Source organism: Anomaloglossus baeobatrachus, chromosome 5, assembly GCF_048569485.1.
Source record: "Anomaloglossus baeobatrachus isolate aAnoBae1 chromosome 5, aAnoBae1.hap1, whole genome shotgun sequence".
NCBI classification, from domain to species: Eukaryota; Metazoa; Chordata; class Amphibia; order Anura; family Aromobatidae; genus Anomaloglossus; species Anomaloglossus baeobatrachus.
This window is the reverse complement of record NC_134357.1, coordinates 539,614,748-539,629,004: the sequence shown is the minus strand read 5'-3', so window position 1 is coordinate 539,629,004 and position 14,257 is coordinate 539,614,748. Positions and strand designations below refer to the sequence as shown.

Sequence of the window (14,257 nt, the reverse complement as noted above, 5' to 3'; positions counted from 1 at the left end):
GTTTTCTCAGGTGGGCAACCCAGTGATGAACCTGTCCCCATTCTTCAAAATGGAGTGGTTGTGTCGGCACACATTACTGATGTGGAGTCTGAGATTGCTGAGGATCAAGGTGATGCGCTGCCTGGGTTCCAGTGAATAAATTAATTGATCCACTTAATTTTCATCTTAAGGTTCTTAACAGGGAGAAGTAGAGAGGGGTGTTCAAATGCCGCGCCAAAAGATCACTTAGACAGATGGTCATGAGATTTGATATTTGTCTTTACTGACGGTCCTGAGGAAGGGGGCAGAAGCTCCTGAAACGCGTAGACCTGGATGAAAATAAAGATACATTAATCTGACCATCTGTCTAAGTGATCTTTTGGCGCGGCATTTGAACACCCCTCTCTACTTCTCCCTGTTATCTGCCGTTTTCTGGGTGGCTGCAGGCTTTGATCAATTCTACATGCGATTACAGTTGTTGTGACTCTCACAACTACAATTGGTGAGTAGTTTCACTCCCCCCCTCCACCCTGTACATATTGGGGTAAGACCCTATTTTGCGCTTTCTCTCCACAGTTTTTTCTTCTCCATCTTAAGGTTCTGGGAGAGCATCATGATTGTATCCTTGCTGCTCACCCTGTGGTTAAAAGGTACTCTGGATCTCGTATTGCACTGCTTTTGGTGGTCCAGAGGGATATGGTATCCTATGTGTCTCCATGTGCCACCAGTGCGCACTCAAAGGCATCTAACTTTCATCCTGTGGGATGTTTGCAGCCTTTGAGTGTTTCTAGTCAACCTTGGACAGACATTTCCATGGACTTTATTCTGAATTTACCTTCCTCTGCTGGTAATATGGTTATTCTGGTGGTAGATAGATTTTCTAAGATGACACAGTTTATCGCCTTACTGTCATTACCTAATGCAAAGACCTTAGCCCATATATTTATAAGTCAGATTGTCAAACTCCATGGAGTCTCTCTAATATTGTTTCTGATGGAGACACTCCATTTATTGCCAACTTTTGGAGAGCTTTCTGCTCTCAGTTAAAGATTAAACTATCTAATTCGTCGGCTTTCCACCCACAGTCTAATGGGCAAAGTGAACTCGTAAATCAGAATTTAGAGCAGTATTTGTGTTGCTTTGTTTTCGATAATCAGGAAGAGTGCTCTTTGTTCCTTCCTGTCGCTGAATTTGCCATAAATAATCGCTGTGGAGACACAAGGGTCAGTGGGTGCTCTTGTCTGCTGTCCTTGCTGTCATCAGAAAGACTACACAGACAAGGGCTCATCCCAGTGAATGCTGACACTCCTTCCCCATGGGCAAAACACTACTCAGACAACACAGGGTGAGTGAACCACACAAAGGTAAGACTTTATTGGTTTACCAACAGGCAAAAACATATAGTACATTATCAGCAACAACACAAAGTGGTACAAGCAACAGATCAGTTTTTATTACATTTTTTGGAAGCAAGATCGACTAGTACTCACCCTAATCTTTCTCTACCTACTGTGGCGGTTCGTACCCTAATTTTTGAATGTGGCGCCCCTGCTCCATGATGGCTATCCCTAGCAGGTCCTCAGCATCTCTACCTTGGAGTAAAGTTAGGATAAATCACAATCGACACAATTATGAAAACGAAGGATGATATACAAAAGGCATCATTTCAAATCCGTACACCAATATTTTTTATGGTCTCCCAATGTTCTCTTGGCAATAAATCTCAGATAAAGTGAGGAATATGGAACATCAAAAATAGAGTTTAATTATGAATATGCAATAATGGACATGTCATATCAAGATGGATAACAACATCTAGTCCACTAATCAAACATATAGGCATAAGATCACATGCAGATATACACTTACTGATGATGCCCATATGACCTAAGCTACACCCATATACAGATAGATAGACAGACAGACATCTAATGTGCCACAGCAATAAGGGCTAAAAGTTGTGGTTGAATCATAAACCCTTTTAGTGCTCCTATGACGTGTACTTCCTCATACATATTATACTCATAAGTAATTTATTTCACTTGACGCGTTTCCCCTAAAACAGGTTAATCAGGATTGTTATATTAACGTATCTGAGCAATGATGCCCTGTGACGCGATGACAGGGCGCCAGTGAGTTGCCATGACAGTGCGGGGTCAGATTATGACTCATGTCGCTGTCACGATTCACTTTATGTGAATGCCGGCACAGCGCTGACATTCACAGGAACACAGCATTTCTTCTGATCAGAGTGATGCTGAAGCACTGCTCTGATCAGGAGAAGCGATCAGACAGTGTAGTCAAAGTCCCATAAGGGGACTAGTAAAATCAATAAAAAAAATAAATAATATAATATATTAAATAAATGAATTAAACCCCCCCCCAAAAAACTAAACGTTGAAATCACCCCACTTTTGCCCCATTGAGAATAAAATAATAAAACCCCACCCATATTTGGTAACACCGCCTTCAGAAATGGCCGATCTATTAAAATATATATTCAATTAATCTGCAGTAATTTTTTGGTCACCACAACATTGTATGAAAATGCAATAACAGGTGATCAAAACATCACATCTGGTATAATTAAAAACACCAGCTCAAAAAATAAGTTGTCAGTTAGCCCCAAATCCCAAATAATGAGAATGCTTCGGGTCTCAGAAAAAGGCAACATAAGCGCAATTTTTTTTTACAAATAAAAGTAAAACTATACGTGTTTTGTATTTATGAACTCATACCGACTTGGGGAATCCTAATGCCAGGTTAGTTTTACCACTAGTAAATATGATAAATAAAAAAGAAAAATTGGGGAATTTGACTTTTTTTTGCAATTTCACCACACTTAGAATTTTCCCTTGTTTTTCAGTACAATATCGGGCACAATGAATGGTGTTGTTCAAAAGTATAACTCAACCTGCAAAAATCAAGTTCTCAAAAATCAAATATGGCTATATTGGCGAAAAAATAATAAAAAATTATGGCTCTTGTAAGAAGGGAGGAAAAAAAAAAAAAAAGGAAAAATGGAAAATCACCAGGGGGTGAAGGGGTTAAACTCTAAATTGCTTTCCCTTTCTTTTTTGCTTATTTGACTCCACAGAGTCAAACTTATTTCTCCACGAAAATTAAAGTTTCAGAGAATGAGACTCTATTAGAAAATATTTGGTTAACGATTCATGGAGTAAACAAGGGGAAGCATATGATAATAGGTGTTTATTACAGCCACCGGGTCAATCAGAGGATATGGATGACATTTTTTCACATCAAATGGCCACTTTCTCAAAAAAACATGAAATAGGGATCATGGGAGATTTCAACTACCCAGACAGTCATTGCGAAATGCTCACAGGTAATAGTAAAGGCTCTATCCAATTTTTTTCCTACCTTGCAGACAACTTCATCTCCCAGCTGGTAGAAGAAAATACAAGGTGAACAGCCATCTTGGACCTAGTCCTAACAAACAACGAGGATATGGTTAAGGGACTAAGGGTAGCAGAGACACTGGGACTCGGTGATCATGCTTTCCTTGAATTTGGGGTTGCAAGAGGGGAAACACCTGAGAAGACACAGACTTTAGCAGAGCAGACTTCAAGGGCCTAAAGGCAAAGATTGGTAGAATTCCATGACACCTAATTCTTAGGCACAAAACTGCACACAAAGGATGGGAAATCTTCCGTAAGGAAATCCTTAATGCACAAGAACTAAAAACACCTAAGAGGAAGAAAAATGGGAAAGTCCTAAAGAAACCAGGATGGATGAACAAAAATTACATCACCTGCTTAAAAAGAAAAAGGAAACATACATCAAGTGGAAGATGGGGGTTATACCTATGGAAGAATACATGGCAGTTTACAGACTGAAAGACAAGCGTCAAAGGAGCTAAGGCTGAACACAAATTGAGGCTTGCAAAAGAGGCCAAGAGTAAGGTAAAAGGATTTTTGGGGGTATGTTAAAAGCAAAGGAAAAGTGAAGGAGACCATAGGAGTCCTGCAGAATCAAAAGGTGAAACAGTCAACAAGGTGGAACAGCAGGTGGAGCTACTAAATTCGTATTTTGTATCTGCCTTCTCCCAAAAAACTAATGCAAACATCAACAATAATCATGATCGAAGTGGTGGTCAGGAGTCCAAGTTGACAGTAAGCAAAGAATTGATATTAGAACACTTAGCCAAGTTAAAGGAAACCAAGTCCCCAGGTCTAAACGATTTACACCCTAGAGTCCTGACAGAGATAGCTGAGGAAATAATAGTACCGCTTGCCATAATCTTCAATAAATCATGGGAAACTGGAGAAGTCACTCTAGATTGGAAAAAGGCAAATGTGGTTCCTATCTACAAAAGGGGGAAAAGGAGGATCCAAGGAATTACAGGCCAGTAAGCCTGGCCTTTATTGCAGGAAAAATCTTCCAGCAAATTGTCAAATAACATTTACTTAGGTACCTGGATAGGAAGGCATTAATCAACAAAAGCCAACACAGCTTTAAAACCAATAATCTTATAAATCTTGTCAGCCAACCTGTTTTCCTTCTATAACAAAGTCACTGAATGGTTGGACCAGGGGAATGGTTTGGATATAGTATACATTGACTTCAGTAAGGCATTTGATAAAGTATCACATGACATCCTCATTGAAAATAATGATCTAGTATGGAATTGACAAAAAATCAGATGGATTCACAACTGGCTTAAAGATCGGGCGCAATGAGTAATACTAAATGGATACACATCAACCTGGAGGAAAGTCAAAAGCGGGGTGCCGCAAGGCTCTGTCCTGGGGCCAATGCTGTTTAATACCTTTATAAATGATCTGGATAACGGAACTATTGGGAAACTCATAAAATTTGCAGATGATACTAAGACAGGAAGAGTAGCCAACACTAGAGAGGAAAGAGATCGTATTTAAAAAGGATCTAGACACACTCGATCAATGGGCTGAGGAGAACAGAATGGTTTTTAACAGGGACAAATGCAAAGTTCTACATCTGGGTAAAAGAAATGTAAAAAGCATATATAGTATGGGAGGAAAAGAACTAGGTGATAGTGTGACGCCCTGGACCCCAGGGGTCACAGGTCACAACACTCACCACATACACCCCCACACTAGAAAGGTACCATCAGTCAACCATAAAGACCTGATTGCCTCCCTCAGTGTTAGACAGGCACACCAGGTGGGCGGAGTCAGGCGGAAAGACACGCCCCCCGAGGAGTCTGCTGGCCTGAGGCAGGAAAACAGAACAGTACAGTAAACAGTTCAGAGCAGAGTGCAGTGCAGGACAGTGGAGTGGAGAGTTGGTCCAAAACAGTTAGGCAGGCAGATGGCAGTGGCCGCCTGCAGGAGACCGAGAATACGACCAGCGGAACCGTAAGGGACCGGGACAGGGTAGTGGCCCGCCGGAACCGAACCGGGGAGCTAACAGGATACCGGAGCACCAGGCAGGGTACTCAGACCCCGAACTAGGCTATATGCCACCACCATAGTCGAATTAACTGATTGTGGTCTGGACCTCAGGGGTTCATTCCCACCAAAGTCCCGTTTGAAGGCAACAGCCCAACCCGTCCTGATAGTAGCCACCGCCAAAGGCCAGAGATCCAAGGGCCAGCGCCTGCGGGGAAAGGAGCTCCTCCGACATCTACACGCCGGGGAGCGGACTACCAGTGCTCAGGCACAGTGGTCCAACTACAACATAGGTGCAGGAGAAAGGTGGACATTGCCAACCCGACTAGGAAGCTGCAGCTGGCTGCGGGCCCCGTTCATACCTTTGTTTGGTTTACCAGTGACTCTGTGTGGTTTAATCGTGAGTACAACAGTGCCATCAGGCACCGCACCGCTCTGCAACACTGCGCCCTGCACCCCTGGCCACAGCCTGACCGGGCCCCAGGACCAACATCTCCTACCCACGGAGGGGTTAACACCTAGCTGCGCCACTACACTGCTCCCGGGAGTCCCTGTACCTTCACTGCAGCGGTGGCGTCCACCATCACCACAACCCGTGGGTGGCGTCACGAACAATCATCCCAAAATCAACTACCCGCATCCCCCGTGCGCAACGCCAACCCCTCCCCCTTGCAGAGCGACGTGACCCCCGGGTCCGTGAGAGGCTCGAGCCACCACCCGTGGAACGCAAGCACGGATCAGAGCGGCTCGGCGGCCGCAGCCGAGGCCGCGGGGCGGTACAATAGCACCGGGGAAAAGGACTTAATATGGATCATATTAAGGGGATATATATAAGGGCAGAATAGTGGATCCTAGATTCAACATGAGCCAACAATCCGGAGCTGCAAAAAGGCCAACAAAATTCTGGGATGTATCAAGACAAGCATTGAATCTAGATCAAGAGAGGTAATTATTCCCCTATACTCTGCACTAGTCAGAACCCACCTGGAATACTGTGTACAGTTCTGGGCGCCCCAATTCAAGAAAGACATCAATATATTGGAGCAAGTCCAGAGAAGAGCAACCAAGATGGTAGAAGGTCTGCAAACTATGTCAGATGAAGAACGTCTAAAAGAACTAGGGATGTTTAGTTTTAAAAAGAGAAGGCTGAGAGGAGACTTAATAGTGGTCTACAAATATCTGAAAGGTAGTCACAATGCAGAGGGAACTACCCAAATCTCATTAGCACAAGGAAGTACAAGAAGCAATGGGATGAAACTTAAAGGAAGGAGATTCAGATTAGACATTAGGAAAAAACTTTCTGACAGTGAGGGCAGTCAGGGAGTGAAACAGGCTACCACGGGAGGTGGTGAGCTCTCCATCAATGGAAATCTTCAAGCGAAAACGGGATAAACATATAGCTGGGTTGATTTAGGAAAGCCTGCACTCACAGGGGGTTGGACCCAATGGCCCTTGAGGTCCCTTCCAACTCTACCATTCTATAATTCTATGACTTTAGGTTGACAGTCTTGGTTACATGTTTTCTTGCACAATCTGCACCGTTCCATGTGTTTTTTTCAAGTACAACATTTCTGATCTTCTAGGTATGATAAAGGCTTGTTCCCTTTGTGAGTTCTATTATGTGTAACAAGATCTGATATATCTGTAAAACATTTCCCACATTCTAAACATGAATAGGATTTCCCCCCTGTATGAGTTATTTGATGTCTAACAAGATCCGATTTGTTTGTAAAACATTTCCCACATTCTGAACATGCATGTGGCTCCTCCCTTGTGTGAGTTATTTGATGTCTTACAAGGTCTGATTTCTTTGTAAAACATTTCTCACATTCTGAACATGCATGTGGCTTCACCCCTGTGTGAGTTATTTTATGTTTAACAAGGTCCGATTTGTTTGTAAAACATTTATCACATTCTGAACATGCATGTGGCTTCTCTCCAGTGTGAATTATTTTATGTGCAACAAGATTTGATTTCTTTGTAAAACATTTCCCACATTCTGAACATGCATGTAGCTCCTTCCCCGTGTGAATTATTTTATGTCTAACAAGGTCCAATTTATTTGCAAAACATTTCTCACATTCTAAACATGCATGTGGCATCTCCCTTGTGTGAATTATTTTATGTCTAACAAGTCCTGATTTGTTTGTAAAACATTTCCCACATTCTGTACACGCATGTGGCTTCTCCCCTGTGTGAGTTATCTTATGAATAAAAAGACTCGATTTCTGTTTAAAACATTTCCCACATTCGGAACATAAATACGGCATCTCCCCTGTGTGTGTTCTATGATGATTCACAAGACTCTCTCTTATGGCAAAACATTTCCCACATTCTGAACATGAATACGGCTTCTCCCCTGTGTGACTTCTCTCATGTCTATCAAGATGTGCTTTCATTCTATAACATTTTCCACATTCAGAACATGAATATGGCTTTTCCCCTGTGTGAATTTTCTTATGGGTCAAACAAGCTGATCTGCGTTTAAAACGTTTCCCACATTCTGGGCATGAGTATGGCTTTTCCCCTGTGTGCATTATTTCATGTTGTACAAGCCTTGATTTCTGCTTAAACTTTTTCCCACACTTTGAACATGAAAATTTTTTTTCCTTTGTGTCAATTTTTTCATACTTTGAAGAAAAGTTTTTTCCATAATCTGAACATGAAGGTGACTTATTTTCTGCTAGATCATTTTGATTTTGAACACTCCTTTTGTGATGCTTCGTTTTCTTACTAGTCTGAGATGAATTAGAAGATTGGAGCTGTTGAACAGGATCACATGATAGATCTTTGCTCTGAAGGGAGGATGGTGTATCTGGAATAATGGAATACACTTCAATTGTATCTTGAGTGATATGGAGGTCATTTGATTTAAATATTGAAGATATCAGATGTCCCTGTGATCTTCTATCACCATCATCTGCCAAGAGTAAAACCAATTATTATTTTCAAATAAAATAACCTTAAAATACATACTTTCACAACATATCACTCTATATTGAATATTTGTAGAAATTAGAAGCTATTTCCAAAATTTAAGTTTTTCAATCTGACATTAAACCTCAGATTAAGAACCACTAGATCCTGATGTTAGACCACTAGCAATTTTCCAATTTTGTATTGAAGCCATCATCTTAAGTTCATGTTTAAGTGTATTTGTCATCAGTAATTTGTAGTAAAATGCTCATTAGAGACTAATAATAGGACTAGAGTTGATCGAACTCCCCAAAAAACGGCTGCCAGATTTTTAAAAGAGTCTGATCCGCTCCGGAATCCGGTGCCCATATAAATCAATGGGGACCGGAATCCAGAGATTAAAAACGTTTGTGGAAGGGATAAGGGGGGTAGGAGCAAGTGCGGCATACTCAGAGGCACTGTCATGGCGGCACATTCCTTCCAGGTCACGCTTTTCCCTACCGGAACCGACAATTCAATATTCACTACTTTGCCCACCCACCTGCGCATGTAATTGGTTGCAGTTAGATGTGCCCCCACCTTGAGTGGCAGCGTGTAAGCTGACAGCAACCAATCACAGGCGGCAGGACGGACGGTGGGCGGAGAAAGCAGTGTATCCCTCGCAAGTGTGACTCCGGCTTTTTTTTTATTTATTTAAATAAATAATTTAAAAAAAACAAAAAAAAAAAAAAACCTACGCGTGGTCCCCTCTAATTTTCATCCCCAGCCATGATAATGCCGGCTGGGGGCTGGTATTCTCAGCCCGCAGCCGCCTGGTAATGCCACATTTATTAGATGTGACAATCTCGGTGCATTATCGGCTCTTCACGGTGGCCTGGTGCAGTGCCAATCAGGGTAATAAGAAGTTAATAGCAGAGCACATCTGCTACTAAGCCCTAGGTTCGTGATGGCACAGGCGTCTATCAGATACCCGCATCACACTAACCGGTCAGTGAATGTAAATAAACAGACACAGAGAAAAATCCTTTATTTGGAATAAAGTACAAAACGCACCCTCCTTCACCTCTTTATTAACCCCCCAACACCCTGCAGCTCCAGCGTAATCCACACGAGGTCCCACGACGACACATCCAGCCCTGCTACATGTCACAGCTAGCAGCCATAGAGAAGACTGCCAGCTTTGAGTGTAGTAGCCTATTACTGAGCCGCGATGACTGCAGCAGACACCGTCACAGGCTGGGGGCGCAACAGGCTGCACCAATCACAGACGAGGGGACGGGCGGTGGGCGGAGAAAGCAGTGGAAGTGTCTGCGGGTCAGTATGGTGAATGTGCATGTACCTACAAACACATGCACGCTCCTGTCAGAAGTGTGCGGCTATGCCTGTGATGCGCTGTCAGACTCATGTGAGCTTGCCATGACATCACCCGGCACAGCCTGCCGCTGTCTGATCATGAACGTACATGTACCTTGAAACACATGCACGCTCCTGTCAGAAGTGTGCACGGCTGTGCTGCAAAGTCAGACTCGCGGGAGTCCCTCGCAGGTGTGACTGCGGCCTAAGAAAAACTGCATGAGGCTTTTTATTTTTTTTAAACTTAAATAAATAATTAAAAAAAAACGACGTGTGGTCCCCCCAATTTTCATCCCCAGCCATGATAAAGCTGGCTGGGGGCTGATATTGTCAGCCCGCAGCCGCCTGGTATTGTCGCATCTATTAGATGTGACAATCCCGGTGCAATACCGGCTTTTCCTGTTGGCCTCGAGCGGTAGCAATTGGGGTAATAAGGGGTTAATAGCAGCACACAGCTGCTACTAAGCCCTAGGTGTGATGGCACAGGCGTCTATCAGATACCTGCATCACAAACCTGTAAATGAATGTAAATAAACACAGACATAGAGAAAAATCCTTTATTTGGAATAAAGTACAAAACACACACCCTCCTTCACCACTTTATTAACCCCCAACACCCTGCAGGTCCGGCGTTATCCACATGAGGTCCCTCGATGACACATCCAGCTCTGCTACATCTCACAGTTAACAGCCATAGAGAAGACTGCCAGCTATGACTGTAGCCTATTACTGAGCCGTGATGAGCGATGACTGCAGGCAAATACGGTTGGCGGGGAAAACACGGAAAGCTGTGTGTATGCGATGCACAGTACCGGAAGTGAATGCGCGACCCGGAAGCAGTGTGCTGCCATGACACAGAGTCTCGGTAAGTATGAAACTGTCGCTTATTTGTTGTTTTGTTTATTTTTACTTTAATTGATGAATCCGGATCATGCACTCGGAATGCTGGGTCCAGCACCCAAATATCGTTGAAACCGCACGGATCCGGATTTTTACAGTCCGGATCCACTCAGGCCTAAATAGGACCCGTCACTGCCATTATGTGGTGTTTGTCTCACACAAATCAATGACCGTTACAAGTCCATTTGTGAAAAAGAGAGGAGCATGCCCGAAGAAGCCATGGACTTTTGAGAAAGTGTAAAGGGTACTTTACATGCTGTGATATCGGTACCGATATCGCTACCGAGCGTACCCACCCCCGTCGGTTGTGCGACATGGGCAAATCGCTGCTTGTGGCGCACAACATCGCTTACACCCATCACACAGACTTACCTTCCCTGCGACGTTGCTCTGGCCGGCAAACCGCCTCCTTTCTAAGGGGGCGGATCGCGCGGCGTCACACAGCAGCCGTCCAATAGCAGAGGAGGGGCGGAGATGAGTGGGACGTAACATCCCGCCCTCCTGCTTCCATCCTTATTGCCGGTGGACGCAGGTAAGGAGATGATCGTCGCTCCTGCGGTGTCACACATAGCGATGTCTGATGCCGCAGGAATGAGGAACAACCTCGCTACGTACGAGACAACGATTTTTGGTAAATAAACGACCTCTCATATACCAACGATTTTTGTCTCTTTTGCGATCGTTTAAGGTCGCTCCAGCCTGTCACACACTGCGACGTCGCTAACGGCGCCGGATGTGCGTGACAAACACATACCCCGACGATATATTGTTACCAATGTCGCAGTGTGTAAATGGCCCTTAAGACTGGGTTAACAATTTTTCCTTAATGCCTTTACATAGAAGAAAATGTTCACCTTTCTGATCAGACAAAATTTTCAAAATTCGACTTATGTGGTAATAATTTTGGAATGTTTCTACATATCCCAATGATTCTGAGAATCTTTTATTTGCTACTCATCTTATTGTATTTTAGTGGAATATTCAAATCTATAACATTTATAATTACATATAAAAAAAATTGAGACTTTTTTAAAAAAATTAAGATTTACCGTATTTTTCGGACTATAAGACGCACCTGACCATAAGACGCACCCTGGTTTTAGAGGCGGAAAATAGGAAAATAAAATTTTAACCAAAAAATGTGGTCATGAAACACTGTTATGGGGCGAGGATCTGCTCTTATTCAGCAATATGGGTATAAGGAATTGACTAGGAATAAATAATTGACTCCTAAAAATTAACTTTTACTAGAATTTTTTTTTTTTTTTTTTAAAAGACCAGTGGTCTCATAAAATCACACATAAAAAAACATACATAAATAAAACACACGAGAATTGACTCCCAAAGCTCAAACAGGATCAAAGCTCATGTGAGGCACAGTTATTTAAGGTACTAGTCCCCAGAGGTCCCGCCAGTGTAGAGCACTGGTATTGGCCCTCAAGTTTTTCCTAAACTTAATCCGAGGGGAACCACCCCTCCGGATCAGCTACGGATCCCAATATGGGGACAAGATAAAGTGAGAAACGATAGTGATATCACTTAAAGTGAGGTGATATACATCAAGCAGATATTCTACCGCATCATCTGCTCCAATTCAACATAAGAAAATCACACTCAAATACAGAGTACAGATATCACCTAGTAGCTCAGGGTGAGGCAATATGGGTTGAACAGATATCAACCCCATCCAACACCATCTGTCCACATACATGTATGTTTTTTTATGTGTGATTTTATGAGACCACTGGTCTTTTAAAAAAAAATTTCTAGTAAAAGTAAATTTTTAGGAGTCAATTATTTATTAATTCCTTATACTCATATTGCTGAATAAGATTGATAACTGTTTATGGGCTATACCCTTTGGAAAATATCCGGCTTATAAAATGCGAGGATCTGCTGCTGACACTGTTATGGGGGTAATGTCCCCAAATTTTCTACTAAGGTACCCCATTCTGGTAACGATCGTCCTGCCTTGTATATGACCCTGCTCATATACCCCCATCCTGCTCATATACCTCCATCCATCCTGCTCATATACCAGCATCCTGCTCATATACCCCCATCCATCCTGCTCATATACCCCATCCATCCTGCTCATATACCCCCCATCCTGCTATATACCGTACCCCCCATCCTGCTCATATACCCCATCCTGCTCATATACCCCCATCCATCCTGCTCATATACCCCCATCTTGCTATATACCCCCATCCATCCTGCTCATATACCCCCCATCCTGCTCATATACCCCCATCCATCCTGCTCATATACCCCCATCCTTCCTGCTCATATACCCCCATCCTTCCTGCTCATATACCCCCATCCTTCCTGCTCATATACCCCATCCTTCCTGCCCAAATACCACCATCCTGCTATATACCCCCCATCCTGTTCATATACCCCATCCTGCTCATATACCCCCATCCTGCTATATACCCCCCATCCTGCTCATATACCCCCATCCTGCTCATAATATACCCCCATCCTGCTCATAAAATACCCCCATCCTGCTCATAAAATACCCCCATCCTGGTATATGGCCTGTATCCTATGGCACAGGAAAAAAAATAAATAAACGTTTATACTCACCTTTCCTCACTCCCTGCAGCACCGATCATCTTCTTCTCGGTCTCAGCTGCAGCACCGCTGAGTGGAGCTGTCACCGTTGTCTGCAGCATCGCAAGGTCTTCCTGTCTGTACTGGTCAGCTGATCTGTGTGGACACTAGCGGCGCGCACAGCGATGACGTCATCGCTGTGCTCACCGCTCTCTACACAGATCAACTGACCGGCACAGATAGGAAGACATTGCGATGCTGCAGGGGGACGGCTCCACACACGGTGACGAGTGAGTGTACTGGTTCACTGCACCCCGTGCTGATAATGATGCACGGGTGCAGTTAATACAGCCGCACATGATCACTCCAGGCTCTAGTTGCCAGGGGTGATCATGCGGGCCGGCTGTTAATTATGCGCGCACCCCCAGCTCATCCCCTCGCCCACCTGTCAGCGCTGAGAGATGATGGGCGTGCATATGTAATGAGCGGGCCCACGTGGTCACGGCAGGCTGCTACAGCCTGCTCGTGCCCCCGATGACCCGCTCCACCCTCATTCCCCGCAGCCACATTCAGTCCATAAGACACACCCCCACTTTCCCCCAACATTTGGGGGGAAAAAGTGCGTCTTATGGTCCGAAAAATACGGTAAGTCTGGAATTCTTCTACATATCCTAGTAATCCTGAGCAGGTGTCAGTCAGTTATGTCAGTTATTATGTGATATGTCTGTCATGGATTAAAACTGTCACTGTGTGAAAACACACAGTGACAGCTTAGTGCTGACAGTGGTCACTGACAGTTAACTGGCTTGGCCAGAGATGTGGGGATCCTTTCCAGTGGTCCCCACACTCTGACCGCTATAGTCAGTCAGTCAGGCATCAGCACTTCCTTGCACGATCACTACCGGAGCTCAGCTCAGCTGATAGCGCTATTTAACCCCTAAAAGTAAACACTGGAAAAAAAAAAAGTAGCAAAAATTTATACTTTTTCATCATACCTCTAAAATAAAAATGCAATTAAACGTGATCAAAAAGATGTATCCAAATAAATATGGTATCGCTCAACACATCATCTTGTCCCACAAAAAAACAAGCTATGACACAGCTCCGCCAGTGGAAAAATAAAAAAGCTGTAGCTCTCGGAATACAGTGATGCAAAATAATCC

General features: G+C 43.6%; 1 protein-coding gene across 1 annotated transcript in view; it reads right to left on the bottom strand.

The window, feature by feature from the left end:
- Positions 1 to 1,366: 1,366 nt before the first annotated feature.
- LOC142312197 (uncharacterized) overlaps positions 1,367 to 14,257 on the bottom strand; it is a 190,584-nt gene continuing 177,693 nt past the window's right edge. The window contains exon 12 of the mRNA XM_075351098.1: positions 1,367 to 8,289. Within this exon, the coding sequence (XP_075207213.1) occupies positions 6,926 to 8,289 (1,364 nt within the window). The 3' untranslated portion in view covers positions 1,367 to 6,925. The remainder of the gene's footprint in view (positions 8,290 to 14,257) is intronic.